This window comes from Ranitomeya imitator, chromosome 6 (genome assembly GCF_032444005.1).
Source record: "Ranitomeya imitator isolate aRanImi1 chromosome 6, aRanImi1.pri, whole genome shotgun sequence".
NCBI classification, from domain to species: Eukaryota; Metazoa; Chordata; class Amphibia; order Anura; family Dendrobatidae; genus Ranitomeya; species Ranitomeya imitator.
In genome coordinates this window covers 357,651,667-357,679,376 of record NC_091287.1, presented here as the reverse complement: position 1 = coordinate 357,679,376, position 27,710 = coordinate 357,651,667, and the positions used below count along the sequence as shown (strand labels likewise).

The 27,710-nt window shown below is 42.8% G+C and overlaps 3 protein-coding genes across 3 annotated transcripts in view; 2 read left to right on the top strand and 1 right to left on the bottom strand.

Annotated features, from left to right (window-relative positions):
* The window catches only part of ZNF407 (zinc finger protein 407), a 711,460-nt gene that overhangs the window by 237,675 nt on the left and 446,075 nt on the right, over positions 1-27,710 (top strand). The gene's annotated exons all lie outside the window — the stretch shown is intronic.
* Positions 15,390-17,226, top strand: LOC138642653 (uncharacterized). The gene is made up of 2 exons (XM_069730960.1): positions 15,390-16,094; positions 16,246-17,226. The coding sequence occupies exons 1-2, from the start codon at positions 15,748-15,750 to the stop codon at positions 17,129-17,131; spliced, it is 1,233 nt and encodes a 410-aa protein (XP_069587061.1). The 5' UTR covers positions 15,390-15,747; the 3' UTR covers positions 17,132-17,226.
* LOC138642271 (uncharacterized) lies at positions 18,682-21,274 on the bottom strand. The gene is made up of 3 exons (XM_069730338.1): positions 21,020-21,274; positions 20,711-20,870; positions 18,682-19,786 (listed from the first exon to the last, which is right to left on the bottom strand). The coding sequence occupies exons 1-3, from the start codon at positions 21,171-21,173 to the stop codon at positions 18,682-18,684; spliced, it is 1,419 nt and encodes a 472-aa protein (XP_069586439.1). The 5' UTR covers positions 21,174-21,274.

Here is a 27,710-nt window from a genome sequence, read left to right as displayed (position 1 = left end):
TGTGTCTTCGGTAGCACATCCTGACTCGGTGCCCTTAAAAATAAAAGTATTGTTTTACTGCCCCATAAATATAAATATGTACTATGCTGAACCCCTGAATAAATTGCCCCTCATTGTGCTTCCTGCACAAAATATCCCCCCCATACTTCCCCTCTCTATAATATACCCCACACAACTCCTTTCCATAATAAACGCCCCACACTGCCCCTATCCATAATATCATCCCAAACTGCACCTTTCCATATCACCCCTACAATGCCTCTCTGAATTATGTCCTCACTGCGCCTCGCTATACTATGCCCCCTATCACAATCTGCCCTATAATGTCATCCATTGCCTCATAATGTATCCCATAATGTCATTCATTGCCCATTTATATACCCAACCGTTCCCTCCCTGCGGCTCCCTCAGCTAAAATAAAAGCACATTTTTCAGCTCCTTCATGGAACAATTACCAGTGCCCGACATCTAGTTAGGCTACACAGCTCCGGCAGCGCTTTCCAGTTTTGCACACATTATCATCACTGTCCCCGATGGGGCTCGCAATCTAGATTCCCTATCAGTATGTCTTTGAAATGTGGGAGGAAATCGGAGTACCCAGGGGAAACCCACGCAAACACGTGGAGAACATACAAACATACAAACATAAAATAAGGGCAAAAACTGGCCACTTATGACCTGGTGACAGGTCTTCTTTAAAGAAGTTGTCCGGTACTATAACTTTTTTTTCATAAATCTTGCTATTATGTGCCACTCAAAACATCCACTGTGTTTATTTTAGCAATATTACTTTTTATCATGCTGTAGCAGCACATCCTCAGTGCTGGCTCCAGCTCTCATGGGGTTAATTGACAACTTCCTTTCTTACTCCTGACTCATTGTGCTCTTATGCTACAAGCTCCATGATGCATTGCACTGGCCTGTAACCCAGCACCTAGCACACCCACTCCAAAACACACCCAAACCCCTCCCTCCTCTATTTGTGATGTCATTTCTGTACAACCTCCTCTTTTACATTTGTCCAACCCACACTCCATTACACACACAGATAGATATGGGATAGATAGATATGGGATAGATAGATATGGGATAGATAGATATGGGATAGATAGATATGGGATAGATAGATATGGGATAGATAGATATGGGATAGATAGATACGGGATAGATGGACATGGGATAGATGGATATGGGATAGATTGATATATATATATATATATATATATATATACATATATATATATATATATGTATATATATATATATATGTATATATATATATATATGATAGATAGATAGATATAAGATAGATACAGTACAGACCAAAAGTTTGGACACACCTTCTTATTTAAATATTTTTCTCTGTTTTCATGACTATGAAAATTGTACATTCACACTGAAGGCATCGAAACTATGAATTAACACATGTGGAATTATATACTTGACAAAAAAGTGTGAAACAACTGAAATTGTCTTATATTCTAGGTTCTTCAAAGTAGCCACCTTTTGCTTTGATTACTGCTTTGCACACTCTTAGAATTCTCTTGATGAGCTTCAAGAGGTAGTCACCGGGAATGGTCTTCCAACAATCTTGAAGGAGTTCCCAGAGATGCTTAGCACTTGTTGGCCCTTTTGCCTACACTCTGTGGTCCAGCTCACCCCAAACCATCTCGATTGGGTTCAGGTCTGGTGACTGTGGAGGTCAGGTCATCTGGCATAGCACCCCATCACTCTTCTTCTCGGTCAAATAGTCCTTACACAGCCTGGAGGTGTGTTTGGGGTCATTTGTTGTGAATTCTGCTTTTGGGCTCCCTCCGGTGGTTGTAGGTGGTAATGCAGTTGTCTCTGGGCTGCAGTCCTGGACAGGTGTTTCTGCTGATTGCAGTTCTGACTGGAGTATTTAGGTTTGCAGGACTCATTAGTCTTTGCCAGTTGTCAATGTTTCTTGGGAAGTATTGGTTCTCTGTGTGGCTCTCCTGCTTAGCTGCCAATTCAGCAAAGATAAGAGTCTGTTTCTTTTTCTATTGCACACAAGCTGTGTGCTTGTTTTTTTATTGTATTCCTGCTCTGAGTTTAGTAGTCTCTGGAGTTGCAGATATACGTTCCACGTCTTTAGTTAGATGGAGGAATTTTTGTATAATCTGCTGTGGATATTTTTGGAAGGGTTTTAATACTGACCGCACAGAACTCTGTCCTATCCTTTCCTATTTTAGCTAGAGCGGCCTCTTGTGCTAAATCCTGTTTTCTGACTGTGTGTGTCTTTCCTCTCCTACTCACAGCCAATATTTGTGGGGGGCTGCCTATCCTTTGGGGTTCTGCTCTGAGGCAAGATAGTATTCCTATTTCCATCTTTAGGGGTATTTAGTCCTCCGGCTGTGACGAGGTGTCTAGGGCTTGTTAGGTACACCCCACGGCTACTTCTAGTTGCGGTGTTAAGATCAGGATTTGCGGTCAGTATAGTTACCACCTACTCCAGTGTAAGTTTTCATGCTGCTCCAAGGTCACCGGATCATAACAGTCATTGTCCTATTGAAAAACAAATCATGGTCCAACTAATAGCAAACCGGATGGAATAGCATGCCGCTGCAAGATGCTGTGGTAGCCATGCTGGTTCAGTATGCCAGCAATTTTGAATAAATCCCCAACAGTGTCACCAGCAAAGTGTCACGGTGCCCGGGTATCTATGCTGCAGCGGAAGCTGTACACAGCAGCTGAGCAAAATGGCAAGTTACTAACCTGAACCCACGGGACCTTTGACAAGAAACAGAGTGTACAGGTAATGAACAGGACCTTAGACCATGTGACAGAGTGGGAGTAGGAAAGGGGGCGGAGCCAGACGCCGGGGAAACAAGAGAAGGGACAAGCACTAAAGAATTATCAAACAAGCAGAAGTCATAGCCAGGAGATTATGAGGTACCAAAATGGAGAGACAGGGGATCGTCAGAAGCAAAGCCAGCATTCAGTAGCCAGGTACACAAACAGGGTAAAGCACGGAAAGCAAGATAACTCTATGCAAGCCGGGCACACACTCCAGGAGTCACGCATACAGACAGAAGCAGAATCTATAGCTGACAGAGAAACCAGGTTAGGAGCGAGTATAAATACCCCTCCCATTTTGGAAAAGAGGCTAGCAAAATTAACCCTGGCAGGACATTAACCATGTCCTGACCATGACACAAAGCACCCTCACAACCATCACACCTCCTCCATGCTTCATGGTGGGAACCAGGCATGTAGAGTCCATCCGTTCACCTTTGCTGCGTCGCACAAAGACAAGGTGGTTGGAACCAAAGATCTCAAATTTGGACTCATCAGACCAAAGCACAGATTTCCACTGGTCTAATGTCCATTCTTTGTGTTCTTTAGCCCAAACAAATCTCTTCTGCTTGTTGCCTGTCCTTAGCAGTGGTTTCCTAGCAGCTATTTTACCATGAAGGTCTGCTGCACAAAGTCTCCTCTTAACAGTTGTTGTAGAGATATGTCTGCTGCTAGAACTCTGTGTGGCATTGATGTGGTCTCTAATCTGAGCTGCTGTTAACCTGCAATTTCTGAGGCTGGTGACTCGGATAAACTTATCCTCAGAAGCAGAGGTGACTCTTGGTCTTCCTTTCCTGGGGCGGTCCTCATGTGAGCCAGTTTCTTTGTAGCGCTTGATGGTTTTTGCCACTGCACTTGGGGACACTTTCAAAGTTTTCCCATTTTTTTGGACTGACTGACCTTAATTTCTTAAAGTAATGATGGCCACTCGTTTTCTTTACTTAGCTCCTTTTTTTCTTACCTAATACAAATTCTAACAGTCTGAACGTAGGACTATCAGCTGTGTATCCATCAGACTTCTGCACAACACAACTAATGGTCCCAACCCCATTTATAAGGCAAGAAATCCCATTTATTAAACCTGACAGGGCACACCTGTGAAGTGAAAACCATTCCTGGTGACTACCTCTTGAAGCTTTTCAAGAGAATACCAAGAGTGTGCAATGCAGTCATCAAAGCAAAAGGTGGCTACTTTAAAGAACCTAGAATATAAGACATAATTTCAGTTGTTTCACACTTTTTTGTTAAGTATATAATTCCACATGTGTTAATTCATAGTTTTGATGCCTTCAGTGTGAATGTACAATTTTCATAGTCATGAAGATACAGAAAAATCTTTAAATGAGGTGTGTCCAAACTTTTGGCCTATACTGTACTTACAGAGATATATCTATCTATATCTATATATAGATATATCCATAGATATATCTATAGATATTTTCATAGATATATCCTTCATAGATATATCCATACATATATCCATAGATATATCCATATCCATGTTTCTTAATGAACAATATGTTTCAGTTAAAAAAATAAAATAAACTAAATAAAAATGGTGTGGGTTCCCGCACAAATTTATGCGCTACAAGGGGAAAGCCGGGGGCCAGTATTTGTAGCCTGGGAAGGGGGTAATACCCATGGCCCTATCCCGGGCTATGAATATCATCCCGCAGCTGTCTGCATAGCATTTACTGGCTATCAAAATAGGTGGATTCTCCAAAAAATGACGTGGGGTCACCCTATATTTTATAGCCAGAACGGCTACGCAGACAGCTGCTGGCTGATATTCATAGCTTATGAAGGCCCCATGGATATTGGCCCCCCTGGATACAAATTCCAGCCCGCAGCGGCTCCAAGAATGGTGCATCTCTAAGATGTGCCAATTCTGGCACTTAGCCCCTCTCTTCCCACTCCAGTGTAGCGGTGGGATATGGGGTAGTAAGGGGTTAATGTCACTTTTGTATTGTAAGGTGATATTAAGCCCGGTTAGTAATGGAGAGTCGTCAATAAGACCTATCCATTACTAATCCTATAGTAGTGAAAGAGTTAAAAATAAAAAAAGACACAGCCAGAAAAAGTATTTTAATATTCTTAATTTCACCATACAACCACGCCTAATTCCTGCGACACCCTCAATCGCCTGAAAAAAATAAAAAATAATAAACCAACCATATTCTCCCTGTCCGATGCAGTCCAATTAATATCGAGTGTCCCACGACGATTTCCTCTATAGAACAGTGACATCAGGTGATGTCACTGCTCTATAGGGCCTCCCAGTGATGAACTGATAGGAGATAATGGCTCATGCAGTGCATCACTGAGGTTACTTGAGTTCAGGCTCTCACTTTACTGCAATGCTGCTTGAGATTTAGGGTTAGGGTTACGGGACCTCTTTCCCGGTGGCGGAGGGATAGACAGCGGAGGATTACGTTCACCTGTCATTTCATCGCTGGTGCCCCTGGAGAGCACTGACATCACCCGATGTCAGTGTTCTACACGGGAGATTGTAGTGGGACCCTCGTTATTAATTGGACTACGGCGGAAAGGTAAGTATAGGTTGGTTTATTATATTATTTTTATTAAAGGAGACGAGGGCTTCGGGGAATTGGGTGATTGGTAAGTATGATAATCTATGTTGTGTGTTGTATGTTATATGTATGTTCTGTATGTTATATGGTGTATGTTTTTGTTTGTTTTTTTTACATTCAACACATTAGCTGGATGATGGGACCACTACTGTCCCATCATTGACTAATGTGTCACTCACTGACATAGCAGGTATAACCGGATGGGACACACACACACGGCCCGCAGACCCCCGCACAGACCCCTACAGCCCCGCACACTCCCCAGACAGGCCCCCCACAGCCCGTGAACAGGCCCACACAACCCCCGGACAGCCCAGCAGATCCCCGCACAGCCTCCCGCATACCCCAGCACTGCCGACAGTCCAGTCACTCTTGATGAGTGACAGCTGTCTGTGGAGTCTGGGTCACGCCTGCTGATGATGTCAAGTCATTTTCCAGAGTCAGGAAATTGACGTGACGTCGGCTGATATTAGTGGCGGCTGCAGCCTTGGGGTCACGTGACCCGGACTCAACCTCCGGCATAGCGCCGCTCACAGGCTAAAATGGCAACAGAAGGTGTTTACAAAATTCATTCGGGGCCCCCGGGGGGTATATTGGGGGGTTAATTGAAAGTAGTGGACAACCCCTTTAAGCTGTTAGTGCTAAGATCAGCCATAGTTAAATGAAAGTTTCCAAAAGGAAAGAAAGGACAAAGTTTGAAGCTGTTTGTCTGTCATTTTTCTTTTCTTTTGGCTATCGCCTTAGAATGGATGAATTGGGCCAAGGCCTTCTAGGAGATGTGACCTATTCATCTGCTATGGGTGCTGCCTAATAATTATGCATTTGTTTGGATGTTACTCTGGGAATATATAAAAACCTGTTCAGGTTATTAAAAATATCACTGCCCTCTCTTGTATATAGAAGAATTCTGCATGAAGAATATTTGGTTTTCCTATTAGTGATGAGCGAACATGTTCGGATAATGTCTTATCCGGACACGCTCGGATGTTATCTGAGCATCTGGGCGTGCTCAAATATTATGTCCGAGTTCTCGCAGATGCGTGATTTGCGGCTGTTAGACAGCCTGAACACATGCAGGGATTGCCTGTTTGTTAGGCAATCCCCCCGTGTGCTGAGGCTGTCTACCAGATGCGAATCATACAGCCACAGGGACTCGAACATAATATACATGCATGTCCAGATGTTATCTGAGCACGTTCGCCCATCACTATTCCCTACACATTTTCCGATATACATGCAGTATTCCTTTGCTAAGACTTACAGAATATCTTTCTTTTTTCACCCTTGTGAAAACACCATACAAACTTTACACCAAGGCAACTATGAATAGATGCTGTTAACATAAATTGTTCTATTCCTTTTTCATTTTGTATCTTTGATCTCATTTGATTAAGAAAAGACATATAGTTTGCATTTCCCAACAGCTAAGAACAAAAGAAGGGCTGCATTAACCTAATCCCCAGTGAAATCATACTTAATAATAAAATTGTCTCCCTCATTATAATATATACAATGTCTGGCTCTCCTGACCACTGTTGAATAGGGCAGAAGCACCTAATTAGTAATGAATGTTGCGAGCTTCAGCGATGGCTTTTTTAAAGATATGTGACTATGAAAAGGTTTCTTAATTTTTTTTTCGGATTCTTTAGTTAAAAGCGGTGTATGTTTTACTGCCAAAGCACAACAAGCTTGCACAAGCTTTTTAAAATATCATTGCTGCCAGTGCACATGTCTAATTTATTTATTTGGGCATCCTTGAGGCATATTTGATTTATTTGTTCTGAGATTTATTTTTTTTTCCGGAAGGAATATAATAAGCAACATTGGTGTAAATCTCATCTTCAGTTCACTGGCATGGGACTTTCATCCAGTTTAATGCTGGCAAAAACAATTTTTTTTATTGTAATGCATTGTTGATATAACTGTCACAAGTGTGTCACGCCAACCTGGGAGATCTGGGGGTAATCCACTGAGTATTATGAATTGCAGATCTTCCATTTAGGCCGGGGTCACACTTGCGTATGCAATGCGAGAAACTCGCGTGAGCCTCTCGCCTCAATACTCGGCATGCTCCTGTCCCAAGTGCTGGTGGCAGTTCCGGGTATTGATGAGAAAGACTCGCACGAGTTTCTCGCATTGCACATGCAAGTGTAACCCCGGCCTAAGCCTGTGTGTTTGGTTCCCATATTAAATTAATTTGGCTTCCTTTGGTACTGAAGAGGTTAATGACCCTTTCCATGATGGTGAGAAACTTGCAGCTCCATTTCAGCTGCTTCTGATCTGGTTGTTAATTCTTCCTATAAAACCTGGCCTGACCCTCTCTGTCTTGCCAGTGAAAACTCTGCTTCCTGGTTCTTAGGTGACACAGTTCTAAATAGGAGTTTATTGTTGCTTTTGAAGATTCATCTTTCTGTGATGTGTGCTTAAGCTAAGTGTTTTTTTGGAGTAGTTGTTGTAGAGGTTTTCTTTTGTTTGTGTGTGTTTATCTCCTGGTCCCTGTTCCCATTTAGTATATTCCTCCCTGTCCCTATCCTCTTTTCTGTTGTTGGTTGGTGCTTTTGTATGTTAGAGGGTTTCTGTTATTGCTGTTTTGTCTTGTTCACATTACATTTCTATCCCAGGCTCCATGGGGTGGAGGAGGGAACAGACAAAGGATTAACAGGAGCATAGTGAGGTTAGAGATTGGGGTCTTTCTACCATTGAGTGCCCCCGAGGCAGGGATAGTTAGGGTTCCAGGGACAGTTTGAGGCCCCCTTCTCCACCTAAGGTCGTCACAGCATGGCTATAACATTATGCGTATAATTAATGACAATGTAATTCACTACTAGGATGGAAAGTTCTATATCTGGAGACATGTTTTAGCTCTTGTAAATGTAATTCAGTAAGATCACCTCAGGTTGTAGACCAAACTTGTAGGCAAGGTTCAGACTGCTTTATTTCACAGTCTGTATTTGGTCCACAAGACACGGACTGACCATGGGGTCTACCACCCCAAACTTACAGCCTGATATATGCCTAAGAGGCTGTAAGTTCAAGTTTGGAGATTCACGATCAGTGTATCGTCTGTGGTCCGTATACGGACCATGAAATCCAGCCATCTGAACCCAACCTAATTCTTAGTGTAGCCTTCTAAAATCTTTTCTAACTGGGAAACTCTAGCCTATGAATAGAGCACTAGACTCTTGAAGAAATTACTAGGATGAACTTATCGCCTCACCATTCTGCAGCTTTTTCCAGAGAGGAAAAGAAGATATGTGGTTTGGTTACACTGACTATAACCCAGCTGATCTTTGTGAATATATCCAGAGCAAAAGTTAAAGGTGTTGTCTACTACTTGGACTTTTTGATCAAAATGTTTATTCCCAATAAAATAATAAAATCTATACTCGCCTCCCATGCCTGAGCTATTCCAGCAGTGTCAGCACTTGAGGTCTCGGGGCTATTGTGTGATATTGCGACATGTGACGCCGGCACTCAATCAGCACTGGTGTCACTGTCCCCTCCCTTGGACAAATCAAACATAAATAGGAAGCCTGGGCTGCAGCTGATCCCTGGCTGCTCCTTCATACTCAATTCATATGAAGGCAGGAACCGTGATGCCAGTGCTGATTGGGTGCGGGCGTCATGTGTCAACACCACACGAGATCCCCAGAGAAGAGCGACTGTTGAGTCTGCAAGAACGACGCCAGCATGGGAGGTGAGTATAAGCTTTATTTTTTTTTGGGGGGGAGGGGGGGTGCTGAGTAGTGGACAACTTCTTTAAGGCAATGATCTGGCACCTCAAAATTGTTAAAATCCAATTTTTATTCCATCATTTAAAACCATGACCTATTTAATAACCCCTTCAAGTCGCGGCCCTTTTTCATTTTTGCGTTTTCGTTTTTCGCTCCCCTCCTTCCCTGAGCCATAACTTTTTATTTTTCCGTCAATATGGTCATGTGAGGGCTTATTTTTTGCGGGACAAGTTGTACTTTTGAAAGACACCATTGATTTTACCATGTCTTTTACTAGAAAACGGGAAAAAAATTCCAAGTGCGGTGAAATTGCAAAAAAAGTGCAATCCCACCCTTGTTTTTTGTTTGGCTTTTTTGCTAGGTTCACTAAATGCTAAAACTAACCTGCCATTATGATTATCTAGGTCATTACGAGTTCATAGACACCTAACATGACTAGGTTATTTTTTATCTAAGTGGTGAAAAAAAATTCCAAACTTTGCTTAAAAAAAAAAAAAAAAAAAAAAGTGCCATTTTCCGATACCCATAGCGTCTCCATTTTTCGTGATCTGGGGTCGGGTGAGGGCTTATTTTTTGCGTGCCGAGCTGATGTTTTTAATGATACCATTTTTGCGCAGATACGTTCTTTTGCTCGCCCGTTATTGCATTTTAATGCAATGTCGCGGCGACCAAAAAACGTAATTCTGGCGTTTCGGATTTTTTTCTCGCTACGCCGTTTAGCGATCAGGTTAATGCTTTTTTTTAGTTGATAGATCGAGCGATTCTGAACACGGCGATACCAAATACGTGTAGGTTTGTTTTTTTTTAAATTGTTTTATTTAGGATGGGGCGAAAGGGGGGTGATTTAAACTTTTATATTTTTTATATTTTTTTCATATTTTTAAAAACATTTTTTTTTTACTTGTGCCATGCTTCAATAGCCTCCATGGGAGGCTAGAAGCTGGCATAGCCTGATCGGCTCTGCTACATAGCAGCAATCATCAGATCGCTGCTATGTAGCAGAAATGCAGGTGTGCTGTGAGCGCCGACCACAGGGGGGCGCTCACAGCAGACCTGCATCAGTAACCATAGAGGTCTCAAGGACCTCTATGGTTACCTTCCTGATGCATCGCCGACCCCCGATCATGTGACGGGGGTCGGCGATGACGTCATATCCGGCCGCCCGGCCGGATGCGGTAGTTAAATGCCGCTGTCTGTGTTTGACAGCGGCATTTAACAGGTTAATAGCGGCGGGTGAATAGCGATTTCACCCGCCGCTATTGCGCGCACATGTCAGTTGTACAAAACAGCTGACATGTCGCGACTTTGATGTGGGCTCACCGCCGGAGCCCACATCAAAGGGGGAGACACGATATGAGCAGTACATGTACTGCTCATGTCATGAAGGGGTTTTAATAGCAGTAAATTTTAAGACCACCCACCTCTCTATTTAGGCAGCTAGAATTTCTTGCCCACTCTCTCCCAGGAGATGTTGCCCAAGGATTGGTGTCCCTCGTTCATTCTCTTTTTGGGCATCAATGGCAGTTTTTTTTGTCCCCGTTGTGGCAGACTGGCTGTGTAGTTTGAGCTATACCATATACCGTAATATGTTTAGTAGTGTAGTCTGTAGCTTCTGTATGACAGTGGTCTGTGTAGTCGGGGCTACTTCACATATTGGTTTACTGGCTTAATAGTGTGGCCCTCTCAGGAAATGCCCCAGATATGGATTACTGCGTGGGACTTGACTGTATGGCGGACAGGTATGGGTATATTGTTGCTTTTTTAGGGTATGTGCACACGTAGAAAGCTCCTCTGCGGATTTTTCCGCAGCGGATTTGATAAATCCGCAGTGCAAAACCGCTGCGGTTTTTCCTGCAGATGTATCGCGTTTTCTATTGCGGATTCCGCTGCGGTTTTACATCTGCAGTTTTCTATTGGAGCAGGTGTAAAAACGCTGCGGATTCCGCACAAAGATTTGACATGCTGCGGAAAATAAAACGCTGCGTTTCCGCGCGTTTTTTTCCGCAGCATGTGCACTGCGGATTTTGTTTCCCATAGGTTTACATTGTACTGTAAACTCATGGGAAACAGCTGCGGATCCGCAGCTGCGGAAACGCTGCGGGTCCGCAGCAAAATCTGCAACGTGTGCACATACCCTAATTTTGACTTTATTCTAGGAGATCAAGGGCTTCACTTGGATTACCTGTAACAATAAAATGTTCAAACTGTGTGTATTGTTTTATTTCATTAAAAAATGTTTTTCTTACTGGGTGTGTGTTTTATTAACCCTTTAACAACTGTGGGATTAGTAATGGATAGGTGCCTTATTGACACCTCTCCATTACTAAGCCGCCTTAATGTCACCTTACAATAGCAAGGGGTCATTAACCCCTCATTACCCCATATGCTAATGCTACAGTGCAGTGGGAAGAACCAGGCAAACCTCCAGAATTGGCACATCTAATAGATGCGCCTTTTCTGGGCAGCTGTGGGCTGCTTTATTTAGGCTGGGGGGGGGGGGCATATCCATGGCCCCTTACCAGCCTGAGAATAGCAGCCCGCATCTGAGAGTTTTGCCGGGTTGGTTGTAAAATATAGGAGGGACCCCACATCGTGTTTTTCTTTTATTCATTGTCCCATGCTCGTGCTGCTCGCCGGCAGAGCAGGGGACATTGGATAAGAGCCGGCTTCAGCACCACACGCAGGGGGACAGCGGCTTACAGTAGCGCTGTTTCTCTCGCGGTCGTCCGTACGCACGGAGGACAGTGCACACTGTTCTCAGTGTGGACGTGTTTGTACCATTTGGCGGGCCGCGTGTCCAGGTAAAAACGGACATGTCTCCGTGTTTTGCACACGAACACAAGGTCCATGAAAACATGCTGAAATCTGCATAGACCCATTCATTTGAATGGGTCTACGTGTGTCAGTGTCTCCGGTACATGAGAAAACTGTCACTACACGTACCGGAGGCACTGACGTGTGAAAGCGGCCTGAGGGCAGAAGACTGAGCAATAAACCATGAATCTCTACATAAACCTGTGGGCCTGGTTCGTTATTGCATTTGTACTTATTTTCTTCTTCTTTTTCCTTTTTTTAAAATCAGTTTTCTTTTTATTAAGTTTTTTTTTATTAATGCCAAATTCCTCTAATTTGGGCAAATTTCTATTGTCTACTAGTTTGTCTGTTTTTTCTCAGTCATTATGGTCATTTTTTTGTGATCTAGATATTTATGTTGATTCATTATTTTTTATATTACAATCTTTTGGTGCAACTGTATTCCAGTCTTCACCTGGAGTAATTTTTTTGTACTCACAGAAATTTTGTGCAAAGGTTAGAGTTGCACACACCATTTATAACATTATTCCTTTTTTTTTTGTTTGCTCTAATTAAGTGCAAAAAGGCAAAATAGAAAAATATAGAGCATATTTTATGTTGCACATAATAAACACACTTGCACCATTTTGAAGACTTTAGCTAAAACAGGCAATGAATACCACTTGACAGAAAGAAAAGTGACTTTAAAATCCCCTAAAAAGGTCAGTCTTAATGATAAGTGTGCAGGAGTAAGTAGCCCCAAATTCATTAATAGGCTCAATAGACCTAATCAGACCGAATTCATGTTGAATTTCTCACTGGCATGTGCTTCCGTGCTCCTCGCCAGACATCTTAGGCTACTTTCACACTAGCGTCGTACTCGGCCCATCGCTGTGCATCGGGCCGACGTACCGACGCATACTGTGGAAGCGCCGCACAACAGGGACAGCGGTTGCATTTTTCCAACGCATCCGCTGCCCCATTCTGAGCTGCGGGGAGGAGGGGGCGGAGTTCCGGCCGCGCATGAGCGGTCAGAAATGGCGGACACAACGCACCAAAAAACTTTACATGCAACGTTTTTTGGTGCCGACTGTCCGCCACAACACGACGCAACCGTCGCACGACTGTTGCGACGTGTGGCAAAGTGTCGCAATGCGTCGCTAATGTTAGTCTATGGAGAAAAACGCATCCTGCAAGCAATTTTGCAGGATGCGTTTTTTCTCCAAAACTACGCATTGCGACGTGCGTCGTACGACGCTAGTGTGAAAGTAGCCTTAGGCAACTTTCACACTTCCGTCTTTATAAAGACGTTGCAATGCATCGTTCTGTGCAAAAAACGCATCCTGCAAAGTTGCCCGCAGGATGCGTTTTTTGCACATAGACTTGTATTATCGACGCATCGTGACCTATGGACACGTTCCATACGTCGTGCACTGGATGCGTCGGTAATTGGCGGACCGTCGTCACAAAAAAAAAAGTTCAATGTAACTTTTTTTGTGCAACGCGTCCGCCATTTTTGACCCTGCATGTGCGGCCGAAACTCTGCCCCCTCCTCCCCGGAACTCATAATGGGCAGCAGATGCGTTTGAAAACTGCATCCGCTGCCTACGTTGTGCACTATTTTGCACAACGTCCGTCGCGCCGACGGTTTGCGACGGCCCCGTACCGACGGAAATGTGAAAGAGGCCTTACTATAGTCAGGGACTAGAGATTATTTCTGATGAAAGTTACACCACTAAAGTGGCAGAACTTTTAAAAGAATAATCGGGCAAGCTTTGCCAAACCACCCCCATGCTCTGCCCACTTTTTTTGGATCTGGCTGGGACTGGTGTGAAAATGCCAAAAGTAAAAAAATGTTTGCACTACCTTGAGTTGCACAAAAAAATGGTGACTTTTCAAAGTGTTTTATGTCAGAAATCTGGTGAAAGCACTTTGTTGAATATGTGTTTAACATATACCTGTTCCAAAACATGACAACTTAACATGATGTATGTATGGCTTTCGGCCATGTGGAAATTATTGCCACTTTGCCGCATTGTTTGTCGTAACATCCACCTGGAAAAAAGCTAGAAAAACAGCAAAAAGAATGAACATATGCACTGCAATGTCAAATCGACTTGTGCAGATGTTCCGTCTTTTTGAGCATTTTTTCTACTTCAGGATTCGAAAGCCTTGGCTGCCGTCACACTATCAGTATTTGGTCAGTATTTTACATCAGTATTTGCAAGCCAAAACCAGGAGTGGGTGATAAATGCAGAAGTGGTGACGTGTTTCTATTATACTTTCCCTCTGATTGTTCCACTGCTGTTTCTGCATTACAAATACTGATGTAAAATACTGACCAAGTACTGAATGTGTGAACTTGGCCTTACCATGTAGTTTGGACAACAGACATAGAAGTTTGACAGGGACTTCACTAATGTTAAAAGCTGCAATGACCTTACACTGTTTTTTTTTTTTTTTTCCTTTGCTTTTTTTCCCATGGCATGGAGAGATCTAGTTACAACCTTTAGGCTAGGTTCCCATTGCGTTAATGGGACCGCGCTAACAGACAGCATTGCACGGCGAAATTAACACCGTGCAACACGTCCGTTAGCGCGCCCATTAACAGCAATGGGGACGCGCATCACTAGCACGTGCCATTTTCAGCACGCGCTAGCGATGTGCCGGCTTTTTGTGGCGCGCCGCTGACGCTGCTTGCAGCGTCCGAGGCGCGCCCGCGGTCCGTTCCCTGCTCTCGCAGATCGAAGATCTGCGAGAGCGGGGACGTTTAACGCGACCCCTTTAAAACACATTGTGTTAGCACAATCCGCTAGCGCTAGGCGCTAAACGGATTGCACTAACGCAATCTGAACCTAGCCTTACTGACGATCAAAGACTGAAGACCTGCAGTCCTAGTAATTAAAAGTACAAAATAGCAACATATATTTGTAACACTATTGTGATAGTGACCAAATTTGAGTTCTATATTCCTTATTATCATTACTTTTTCTCAACATGGAGATGTAAGTAGCCAATGATTTATAACTGGGAACTACCGTACATATAAGGCTACGTTCACATTTGCGTTGTGCGCCGCTGCGTCGGCGACGCAACGCACAACGCAAATAAAAACGCATCAAAACGCACGCAAAAACGCTGCGTTTTGCGATGCATGCGTAGTTTTTTGCCGAAATTTGGACGCAAGAAAAATGCAACTTGTTGCGTTTTCTTGGTCCGACGCTTGTGGCAAAAAAGACGCATGCGTTGCACAACGCAACAAACAAAAACGCATGCGTCCCCCATGTTAAATATAGGGGCGCATGACGCATGCGTCGCCGCTGCGTCGCCCGACGCAAACCCGACGCAAAATAGCATAACGCTAGTGTGAACGTAGCCTAATTTGATGAGATTTCAGCAAATTACTTATATTTGCTGCAAGATAGAGTCTTCTAAGGCTACGTTCACATTAGCGTCATGCGACGCTGCGTCGCCGACGCAACGCACGACGCATCGGAAACGCACGCAAAAACGCAACTTTTGTGACGCAAGCGTCGGACGCATGCGTCGTAAAACGCAGCGTTTTTGGTGCGTTTTTGGTGCGTTTTTACAAAAACGCAGCGTTTTACGACGCATGCGTTGTCAAACACTGATTAGATCTTTACACACAATTTAGTGTCTAGACACTAGATAACACCACCAATGAATAGAAGAGGGTGGGTCTAGTGTCTAGACAATCGATAATGCCACCAATGGGTAGATGGGGGTGGGTATTAATGTAATAGTGGTATATATACCCCGGCATACATTATTTCCAACCATAGAGCATCAAGATGGATCGTTCCATGGAGAGTATCTACCTCACTTTTCAGCTGGAATTAGCCCTTGCTATAGCTTATGCTTTTGCCTGTCAAGAACAGAGGAAAAGAGACAAACAACGGAGAAGGAGTCGTCGGCGTTTTTGGCTACACCCTATAGTGGAAGTCCGAGAGAGTCGTGGAGTGTACCATTGTCTTTTTGGCGAATTAAATGAGAACCAGGACAAATATTTTGAGTACACCAGGATGTCAAAAGACAGCTTCCGATATCTGCTGCGTCTGGTGGAAGGAGCCATTTCCAGGCAGGACACGCAGCTCCGTAAATCGATTTCCCCTGAGGAACGTCTGCTGGTGACTCTACGGTACGTAATGGAATGTGAAGGATTTATATGTTCTTGCCACTTTTTAAATTAACGTGTTTTTGTTTTTTGGGGTGGGGGATTGTAATTAAAAATGAAAAATTCTTTCATAACAATTAAATTAATTATATTTATTTATTTTTCTTCTTGTCAGTTTCCTGGCTACCGGAGAGACATTGAGATCACTGCATTTCCAGTTTCGGATTGGAGTCTCAACACTGTCGGGTATTATTGCAGACACATGCCGCGCATTGTGGGACAACCTCAGGGAGGAATTTTTACCCATCCCTACAAGAGAATTATGGCATGCCAACGCCCAAAAATTTGAAAAAGTTTGTGATTTCCCTAACTGTATCGGAGCCGTGGATGGCAAGCACATTAGGATTACCAAGCCTTCAAGAAGTGGATCTCTTTTTTATAATTATAAAAAATACTTTTCCACCGTGCTGATGGCAATTGCAGGTGCGGACTGCAGGTTTCTCGCTGTGGACATTGGAGCGTTTGGTCGTGCAAATGATTCACGGACATTTAAGGAGTCTGACATGGGCCGAAGATTATACGAGAACAATTTTAATTTCCCCCATCCACGACCTCTTCCTAACACCGAAGGCCCGGCCCTGCCATTTGTTGTGGTTGGGGATGAGGCTTTTCAAATGTGTGGCAACCTACTTAAACCGTACTCTAGTCGGGGGTTGGACCGCACAAAAAGTATTTTTAATTATAGACTGTCCAGGGCCCGAAGAACTGTGGAGTGCGCCTTTGGCATTCTGGTGTCCAAATGGCGTATCTTAGGATCCGCAATAAATTTGAAAATTGAGACAGTGGATGAGGTGGTGAAGGCGTGTGTGGTTCTACACAATTTTATTATTGATAAAGAGAGAGTCAACGTTGAACTCGATGAACCCATACAAAATCCATTGCCTGATTATCAAGCTCATCCTCTGCGGACAACTTTGGAGATTGCTCATATGAGGGACCAATTTGCTGCATATTTTGTTTCCGATGTTGGCCGTGTTTCTTGGCAAGATCAAATGGTGTAATTCAACGTGTTGTTATGATGTTATGTAAACACTGTGGAGCCCATGTAATGTAACCATCATATGTTTGGTTATTAATGTCACCCGATTGTCTAATGCGTTGTGTTTCTTAATAAAGTTTATTGTGCCTTTCCGCCTTTCCGTTTTCACAAAACAAATCTCCCATCCGTTTTTCCATAGTAATTGTAAAAAATCCTATTTTATTGAAAGTAATGATTGTCCCACAAAATTTATGTGAGCACCAGTACCCAAATGGACTGTGACAAAACAATAAAATTTGCAGCCGTGAGTACCATAGTTTTGACGTATAAAACTTCATCGGCTCCCACCTTGTTAACCATAATTAATACTGAAGACTATTTTCATATGGAACCTGGCTTGACAAGGAGGGAAACTATCATGTTTGCAAAACTCTACAGAGTTAACACTATTGTACTCAGGATGGTAGAATTTGTCCAGAGTCAAATAGTGGCGACACTGTGAACATTGCTTCCACCTCACCTGACCAATATTTTAAAGGGAACCAGTCACCTGTATTTTGTGGGACTGGAACACCCCAAAACTCTGCCCATATGAGCCAAAAACAGTCCCACCAAATTCAGGTGACAGGTTCCCTTTAAGGTACATTAATAAAACTATTCTACAACGATAACTACCAGTGATACCACCGGACCGTGATCGTTGTTTATTGGTCGTGTGGTTGATGGAGAGCTGTCACACAGCCAGCTCTCCAGCAACCCAAAAAGAGCAAGTCCCGTGTAATCTGGGAAATGTTATGAAGCGCATGGCCGCACTCACGATGTTTACCATTGTAAATGTAGTTATTAAAAATACAAAACAACATTTTATTACGGTGTGTGACACGTCCATCGCCGTCAGCTTTCCGTACTGTGCCAGCCCTAAACCACAGTACAGCGTTTATTATTAACGGTGTGCTCTGATTTACGGGCGGGAATCACAGTGTAAGTAATTGCGGAAAGATGACGGCGAGGGACGTGGTTGACACCTTTTTTGATTTGTGGGGTATTTTTTAATTTTTATTTGAGTGTTTAAAACACTGCGCTAGTAACCCAATATTACCTATTTTAAAATAAAGACATCGCTTGATCGGTGTCTAACTCGCCGATCCAACAATGACAGCGTGGGTAACAAAAAAAAATCATAATCATTCGTTGACACCCAAAATCTCACAGCAGGGGCTCTATCGTTTTACGATTACAGAAAAGATAACGTTGGTTACACAAATAAACCAACTTTATCTATACTGAAATCGTTGTGTGATGGTACATTTTAAACTTGACATATTGAGCAATGCTGGTTGTGTTTGTAACAGCTGATAGTACAATGAGCGCCAGGCCTATAAAACAATTAATAAAAAAAAATCTAAAAAATATTGTCAGACATTGCACATCAGGTGTTACAAAGACAATATTTGTGTATACGGCGCAAGGTGTCATTTGGTGAAAACTTTATTTGAGACAATAAAAAACAATTTTTTGTAAACCAAATAAATTTTTTATTTTGGGACAGGAAAAAAAATTAGGGACATAACATTACGGGGTACCTACATCCACAACTAAAGGGGATTGATATCCCTCACTTCTGGTGGGTGTGGAAGAGACCGAGGAGGAGGACGAGGAGGAGGAGGACGAGGGGGAGGAAGCAGCAGCATATTCAATGATACTTGACGGGATGCCGACATCCATCCACTGTTGGGATACTTCCAAAGCAGGTGAGGGAGGAGGAGGAGGGACGACTACCAGTGTCCTTGGCTGGCTACTCCGGCTCCGGGTCGACCCAGGCTGTGTTGACGGTGTGCTCCTTGTAGACCCAGGCTGGGTACTGGGTGTGCTCCGTGTAGACCCAGCCTGGGTACTTGGTGTGCTCCGGGTCGACCCAGGCTGTGTTCTGGTGGTAGTTGTGGGAGCAGCCATAGCCAAGGTCGTAGTGCTAGTCGTCGTCGTCTTGGTCTTCTTTTTTTTCCTCCTCTCTCCCTCTGTGTGTGGGTCGGCTTCCCGTCTGTGCCCGTGTGCCCTTGAAGGCCGGTCTTGCTCCGACCTTTGGGGCTCTGTTCTGTGGTGGCGGTGGCGGTGGCGGTGGCCCTCGTCACGCGGACCTCTGTGGTGGTGCTCTGCAGCAGGAGTCGGAGTCATGGCAGCCAGCGATGGTACTGTGGGCGCATTTGTCGCTGACTGCATGACCCGAGCCTGCTGCAGAGCAGTGACATAAAGATTGTTGCAGCCCTGCATGACCGAAATCTGGAGTTCCGGCGTAAGATGTTCAACCATCCCGTTGTGAAGGGCATTAAAAAAATGTTTCGCCGGCCTCGCGAGATCCGTTTCGATGTTTTCAAGACGCCGCTCGATATTTGACATTTTATCGCACAGCGCCTTGAAACCATTCTGAAAGACGGTACTCAAATGTAAAAATTCGGGCATGGGCGCCCTGTCCGAGGCCCGCTGACGCTGTCGGGAAGACCCGAAGGAAGGAGCGACAGAGGCCTCGGCCAGGGGAACATCTGATGGACCGGCTGCCGGTTCGCCAGATTGTGGTGGTGCAGACCTGCTCTCGCTGTGGGATGGCTGCGAGGCTTGAGATGGCGCTTCACAAAGGACCGCTCCAGAGGGTCGGACAGGCTCGCGGGTGCTGCTGTGTGTTCTGTGAAAACATAAGGAAAGCATTAGTATACTAAATATCAAATTTCACAGGCGTCATTAATTAACTTTACCGCCAGGTATCCATTACCGCCATTAATATTAACCTATTTTTAATCTTGACACTGCATATGCACCATCAATATTAAAAAAAACACATTTATTTTATTCCAAATAGTCACCCATGATTGCGATTTAACGCCAGACAATTATGCTTACGTTGGAATTGCCATGACGTCACGGTCATGTGACCGAGACGTCATCACAGGTCCTTTGAGCTGAGCAAGCATGGGAACATAACCTGCCTTGCAGTGGAATGTATGGCGTGTCTATAATATTTTAATTATTTGTGTATAACTAAATCGGGGATACACCTGGATAGGTACTATACTAATCCCCTATGAAATATTGGCTGGGCATGGCCAATCTACTAGCTTTCTGTGTTCTGTATACTTCCGATTTCAGGGACATTACTAGTAAGTCACGCTCACCATTGTAGTAATCCCAGAAGGGAGCTGCTGTGTAAAGTGTGAGAATACCAGAAATGAATATAAATTCGAGGTCAACGAGGCGTGAAAAGTAAAAACAAAATACTTTATTCACTTCAATCAGAAGCAGAGGATGAAACATCTGCACAATACAATAATAACACTATCTACGTGTTTCAGGTCTGATGTTCCCTGCCACCTGAAACGCGTAGATAGTGTCTATGGTATTGTGCTGATTTTTCATCCTCTGCTTATGATTGAAGAGGATAAAAGTATGTATTTTTTACTTTTCACGCCTCGGTGAACTCACCTTTTTTTTTTTGTTTAAATACTTTGTACTTGCCAAAATAAATGGCTGGGCAATAAGCTAAGTGGCTGGAATGTAGTATGTGAATATGCATGTTGTAAAAACTAGGTGTGTGCATAGGTACTAGACTTACTCTCTGCTTTCAAGGACCGGTCTCAAGAATTGCAGTATACGGTTATACTTGTAAACCGAGGTCCTTGAAGCCGCTGCACCACTACGGGCCTGTCCTTCCTTTTTCAGGCCCCTCTTGAAACGGTCCTTCATGGAGCGCCATCTGGTCCGCAGTTTTCGAACTGTGTATAAATAAATAAAAAAACACAACAAAATTTAGAGAATATATTGACAACGATTACGCAACCGTGTGCAATACCAATAGAAGACATCACAGACGGTTGTGTAATCCTAGCATGATGGGTCACAGCAGCATTTTGGAAATACTTACGAAAACTAGCTTTGACCGTGGGGGAAGCGCTGTCGAAGCCATCCCACAGCAATTGTGCCACCTCTTTCCACATACACCGCAATATGCCCTGGTCCGCGTGCCGGGGGTCACGGCTGTCCCACAACGGGCCCCGTTCCTCTATGGATGCCACCATGAGGTCGATGTTGAGGGGTTCATCCAGGGCCCGTTGTGAAACCTAGAAAAAATGGAAAATATTAATTGTTGCAAGATAAATAAAAGTTGACCCTACCTCCTCCACCGCTACCTACCATACACAACACCACCCCATCCCGCCACCCCCCATACCCGCCCAAAAAAAAAAAAAAAAAAAAAGTTTAAAAAAAAAACTTACTCTCCGTCCTGCATCCACAGCTTGGCCCCGTGGTCTCTGCTCCTGCTCCGGTCTCTGCTCCTGCTCCCTCTCTTCCTCCTGGCTCTCCTCCTCACTTGAAGAAGCCTGCAAAATAGTTTACCAAAAAGTTGAGTGACCCATCTACAAATGAAAGCGAATATAGTAATAGTAGATCATGTACTCACCTCACTCCTCAGCGGTGGGGTGCTGGAATCACTGCCGCTGGCCATGACTATTAATGCAATTCTGAAATAAAGAACAAAATAATTGTTCCTATGCTCCTATGCACAATCCAGCAATATAAAAAACAAAACAAAAAAAAAAGGCATTTAAACCACAAACAACATTGCACTCCAACCTAACGCTGAGCAAACAACACTGCCACATTGATTAAATTAAAGAAACAATGGCTGAGACAACCCAATGCCAGATTAAACTAAAGCCTAAAGATAAGATCTACAACAGACCCCATGTTGTAATACCAAAAGTTTTTTTTTTTTTTAAAGTACAGTAATCCACGGAGCAAGAAACCCCAAAAACACAATAGATTTTTGAAAGGAAAAAAATGTAAATATTTAAAAACACCATACTTTACAATAAAACCGACAGGGCCGGAGACAATAGAAGGGCATACAACGCCATACATCACAGCCAGAAACATACAACAATGTCTTTACACAACCACAGTGCAGAACTACACAACTTGCAATAAAAAAATTATTACATGTAAAAGGGCGCATAATCATTCTATGCACTACCATACTTTACAATAAAACCGTCAGGGCCGGAGACTATTAAACGCCATCATATAACGCAATTTTTAAACATCACAACTGAATACAAAAAACACCACCAAACCAAATAATTGAAAATAAAATTCTATCCTGAAAAGAACAATCATCAAGGCCGCAGACACAATGAAACGCCATCCTATACAACGCCATACATCACAACCAGACTAAAAATACAACAATATCTTTAACCACAGTGCAGAATATAAAACACAACTTGCAAAAATAATTTTAAACCACATGTAGAAAATGCACAGAATCATTGTATACTTACATCTCTGGACAGCGGATAAGTAGAAGTGTTCTGGGATGTGTAGAAGTGTTCTGGTGATGGATTTCTTGCCTCAAGATGCTGCAGTAGAAGTGACAAACAATCCAAACATTTTCTTTATATAGGGGGGATGTTTATCTACTGTTTGCACTGTCTAGACACTGTCTAGACACCTTTTTGTTCAATTTTATGTAACGACGCATGCGTCGTACAACGCACGCACGACGCACACACGCGACGCAAGTGCGTTGTCAATGTGTTTCAATGGAGATTTTAACGCAATGTCGACGCACGAGCGACGCAAGTGCGACGCATGCGTTTTTTAGACGCCCGAAAAATGCAACATTGTCGCGTCTCCGACGCCACCCAGGTGCGGTGAAACGACGCATGCGTCGTGCGTTTTACCGAAAACGCACGACAACGCAACGCATGCGTCCCCAATGTAAAAGATAGGGGTGCATGTCGCATGCGTTGCCGTGCGTCGGCGACGCAGCGTCGCATGACGCTAATGTGAACGTAGCCTAATAAATAAATGTGTTTCTAACCACCGATTCCCAGCGCATCAGTGTTATTTAACTTGAAGTTCTGATTTTTAGTTTTAAATTGTTATAAGAGGAAGAAGAACCTGTGTCTTATTCTTAGTAGCCTCCGTTGTCTTGCTATAGAACTATGACGGCTATACACCGATAATTGCAGCAATAATGGTGGTCAGGAAGTGTGTAAAACAGGATTGCAACCAACCCACATTTGATTAGGCAATTATGTTTCTGAGACCCTTATACTAATGAATATTGACTAATTTGATGCGGTGTAATGCGGAAATTAATTTATTTGGGAAGACATTCAATTTTGGTTCAACTCTTCATGAAATTATATTTTACTATATTTACTAATTAGCCAGTATTATTTTTTCTAGCAATGCCAACACAAGACCAAATGATCCGCACCACTGCAGCACATATGCTGGAATAAATTGTGCAGATCCAATCCGCTACATAGGCTGCCCAAATTAGACTCCTGGATGCCCACTCATGAAAAAAACAATGATTCAGTCCATGTAACAAGTAGAAAAAAGAGTAGCACTCACCGTCCTAAAAAACTTTCACTTTATTTTGGCAATGTTTAAAACATCCAGGTCAGGAGAGTTGTTAGTGGAACAGAGAGCTGGGACGATGCACCTGTTGAAGCGCACAAGCGCGAAACGATCGTCGTCCCAGCGCTCTGTTCCACTAACAACTCTCCTGACCTGGATGTTTTAAACATTGCCGAAATAAAGTGAAAGTTTTTTAGGACGGTGAGTGCCACTCTTTTATATACTTGTTACATGGACTTAGTTTTTCTAGCAGTTTATATGAATGTGATTCCAGGTATAAACTAAAAAAATGTGGTTTGCATAGAATGTATTTGTTACCTGCAACTTCCCAGTCTGTACTGTGGTAGTCTTCTGAGCTTGCTGGCACAGTACAAACTTGCCCAAACAGCTTATTGTTTTGAGTTTGGGCAAGGAAAAATGTTTGGGTCGTACACATTACGTATATACCCAAGTACACCTTTTTAAAAGTATAATATGATAATATAAATAAATATATAAATAATATATATATATATATATATATATATATATATATATATATATATATATATATACTACTCAAAAAAATAAAGGGAACGCTTAAATAACACAATGTAACTCCAAGTCAATCACACTTATGTGATATCAACCTGTCAAGTTAAGAAGCAACAACAGTTTTTATTCATTTTTTCCTGCTGTTGTGCAAATGGAACAGACAACAAGTAGAAATGATAGGCAATTAGTAAGACAACCTCTATAAAAGAGGAGTTCTGCAGAGGGACCACAGACCATTTCTATGTTCTGGTCCTTTTTGGCTGTTTTGGCGACTTTTGCATTTTGTCATCGCTATCACCCCTAGAGGTACAGTTGCATGTTGCAGTGTCTATAACCCATAGAAGTTGCTCAGGTAGTCAGGCTCATCTAGGATGGAACATTAATGCGAGCTATGGCAAGAAGGGAAGCTGTGTCTGTAAGCACAGTTTCCAGATCATGGATCAGATATCAGGAGACAGGTCAGTACACCAGGAGATAGATGTGGAGGGGGCTGTAGGAGGGCAATCACCGAACAGCAGGACCGCTACCTCTTCCTTTGTGCAAAGAGTAACAGGAGGAGCAATGCCAGAGCCCTGCAAAATGACCTCCAGCAGGCCACTAACATCCATACGTCTGCTTGAACTGTCAGAAACAGACTCCATGAGGGTGGTACGAGGAATCGACGTTATGCTTACAGCCCAACACCGTGCATTTACCAGAGAACACCAAGATTGACAGATTCGACATTGGCACCCTGTGCTCTTCATGGATGAGAGCAGGTTCACGGTGAGCACGTGACATATATGACAAAGTCTGGAGAAGCCGTGGAGAACTTTCTACTGCCTGCAACATCCTCCAGCATGACTGGTTTGGCAGTGGGTCAATAATGGTGTGGGGAGGCATTTCTTTGGTGGCCCTCACAGCCCTTCATGTGCTCGCCAGAGGTTCCATGACTGCCATTAGGTACAAAAGAGGAGATCCTCAGACCCATATTGAGGCCATGTGCAGGAAGAAGGAAGGGTGTTTCCAGCATGTCCATGCAGTTTAAATAACATTTTCTTTTATTAGAACAGTCTAAAAACCGATGGTAAAAATGAGAGCTAGAGACTCTCAACCTGACGCGTTTCTGGGGCACCTTGGCACCCATAGTCCTATTGGGGCCTATGACGTGCTGGAAACACCCTTCCTTCTTCCTCACTTCAGCTGAAATCACCAGCAGGTACGACGCCCACCAGCTTTATTCATTTACAACAGATTGTGATATATGTGCCCATATCCAGACCTCCATGGGATAGTAATTTTGATTTACATTGATGATTTTTATGTTTTATTGTTCTCAATGCATTCCACTACGTAATAAATAAACATTTGCAGCTTGGAATATTTAATTCAGTAATATCTAGGATCTGGTATTTTAGTGTTCCCTTTTTTGGGCAATGCATGTATATAAACAGAAAGTTTCCCACTTAGAACCGAAAAGTCAACAGTATGGACTATTACATAACGCTGCTTTGCACTTTTTCAAATTAGTTTGCCTCCAATTTTTTCTTATTATATTGAAGGCTTGGTCTTCACCTGGGAAACTTTTTTGCTAGTGCTGCTTTTATATATTTAGATAATGTATAATTGTATTATACACACTGGATGTTATTTCAATCACACAGTTACATGCTCATGTCTAGGAAAATGTCATCTTGAGCGGGTGTTTTTCAGTCATAATTTAATGTCGCTAACTAGAGCTGTAATTTTTCAGTAAAACGCTCGAAATGCTAAATTTAAGTAAACCTTTCTACTGTTTCTTCTTCTTCGTCTTTCTGCCAAGTGTAATGAGCGATCTACAGTTTTCAGAGACTCAATCGGTTCTACCGAGTTTCTGATTTATGTTGCTCCAAAGCTATAGCTAAAAGCTAGTTCAAGCTGTCTCCTCATTTCAGCTTTAAGTATCAATATTTTGATTGCTGCCATTTTCTGACAGCTTCAAAGTAGAATTTGAGAAACTATGTCAACCCGGAGGATAAGGCTGGATTTGCTGGAAGGAAGCAAAGTGTCATTATAGAGAAATTATTCCATCTGTACCCCCAAAAAAGATATGATCACATAATTATTTTACTTGCATTTTTAAGAAATGCAACTAAATCATGTTTAATGATGGGTAGCGTTGCATAAATTTGTCATGCTTGATCAGCTAGCAGTGAGTGCTGAATATATGTTCCGTCTTTTTAGGTTTACCATTGCCTAAAGGCATGGGGGATCAAAATGTTATTTGATGATATCTGAATTTTAATGAAATTGTTATTAATAGAGTTTTTATTACTCTTAATGATATATGTAAATAAGGGCAAATGTGAATCCCTGTTAACGTCTGTAGATTATTTTTAATGTTGCATTAAACCTTTGGTATTTCTTGAGTACATTGAACGTTATGTGAGTGGAACAAATGTCGTGCACTTCAGCAGTGTTTTTTTTTTAAAAGGATGTTTTGTAGTGATGAGCGAGTATACTCGTTGCTCGGGTTTTCTCGAGCACGCTCGGGTGACCTCCGAGTATTTGTTAGTGTTCGGAGATTTAGTTTTCATTGCCCCAACTGAACGATTTACAGCTACTACCCAGCCTGATTACATGTGGGGATTCCCTAGCAACCAGGCAACCCCCACATGTACTTAGGCTGGGTAGTAGCTGTAAATCATTCAGCTGCTGTGATGAAAACTAAATCTCCGAACACTAACAAATACTTGGAGGTCACCTGAGCACTCCTCAACCCACTCATCACTAATGTTTTGTCCTTTTTAATAATTGGTGCAAGCTGTTGTTGACTTTCACATGGACATCTCAGAATTTTGGAGAGCATCCATAAGTGACTGTACAATTCATTTTTTTTTTTTTAATCTACACTTACTGGAGAGTGTCATTGCATACAGAGACTTCTATAGATGAACATCAAGAGATCGTTCAGGCACACTTGAATTATTCCTTTGCCTATCCTGAAACAGTGTGTATGTGTAAAATATAGGATTAAAAGACAAAGTTTGGCTTTACATTTTCATTTGTATCTCAGAAGTCTCCACGACGGATCTTTTGATACAATTTTATTGTTCTCATAGACATAGCGACAATGGTCTGCCTACTTCAGAAGCCCCGTTACACAAAAGTGTAGAAGAGTGTTGTGTCTGTACTGTCCAACCATCCAACATGAGCCTGGTTCCACCAAGTAACCACTTCTTCCAAATATGCTTGAGATATTGTCCCATGTGGCACAATGTTTTTTTTTGGGGTGGGTTTCATTTCATGTTTTCCTTAGTTCAGCATAAATAATGGTCAGGATGCTACTTCAGCATTTGTAAGTCAAGGCCAATAGTGTAAAAAGTTTCAAAATTGGAATGGAAACATTTGAACATTTTCTGTTTTTGACCTACCACTGGTCTTAAATTCCAAAAATTCCAAAAAGTGATGGTTAAAGTGACACTTAACACATAGATTCAGCATATGATTTTTGAGGTACCCTAAATAATATATAGGCAGAGATGTATAGGCATGTAGTGTAGTGACATCATACGGATTGCTGCATGCAGGGTGTTTAAGCCTCTTGTTTCAGAATAGTCAGCGATGTGTGCAACTTATTGGTAGCATAGGGCACTAGACGTTAAAAAGGTACTGTATGAAGATAAGAATAT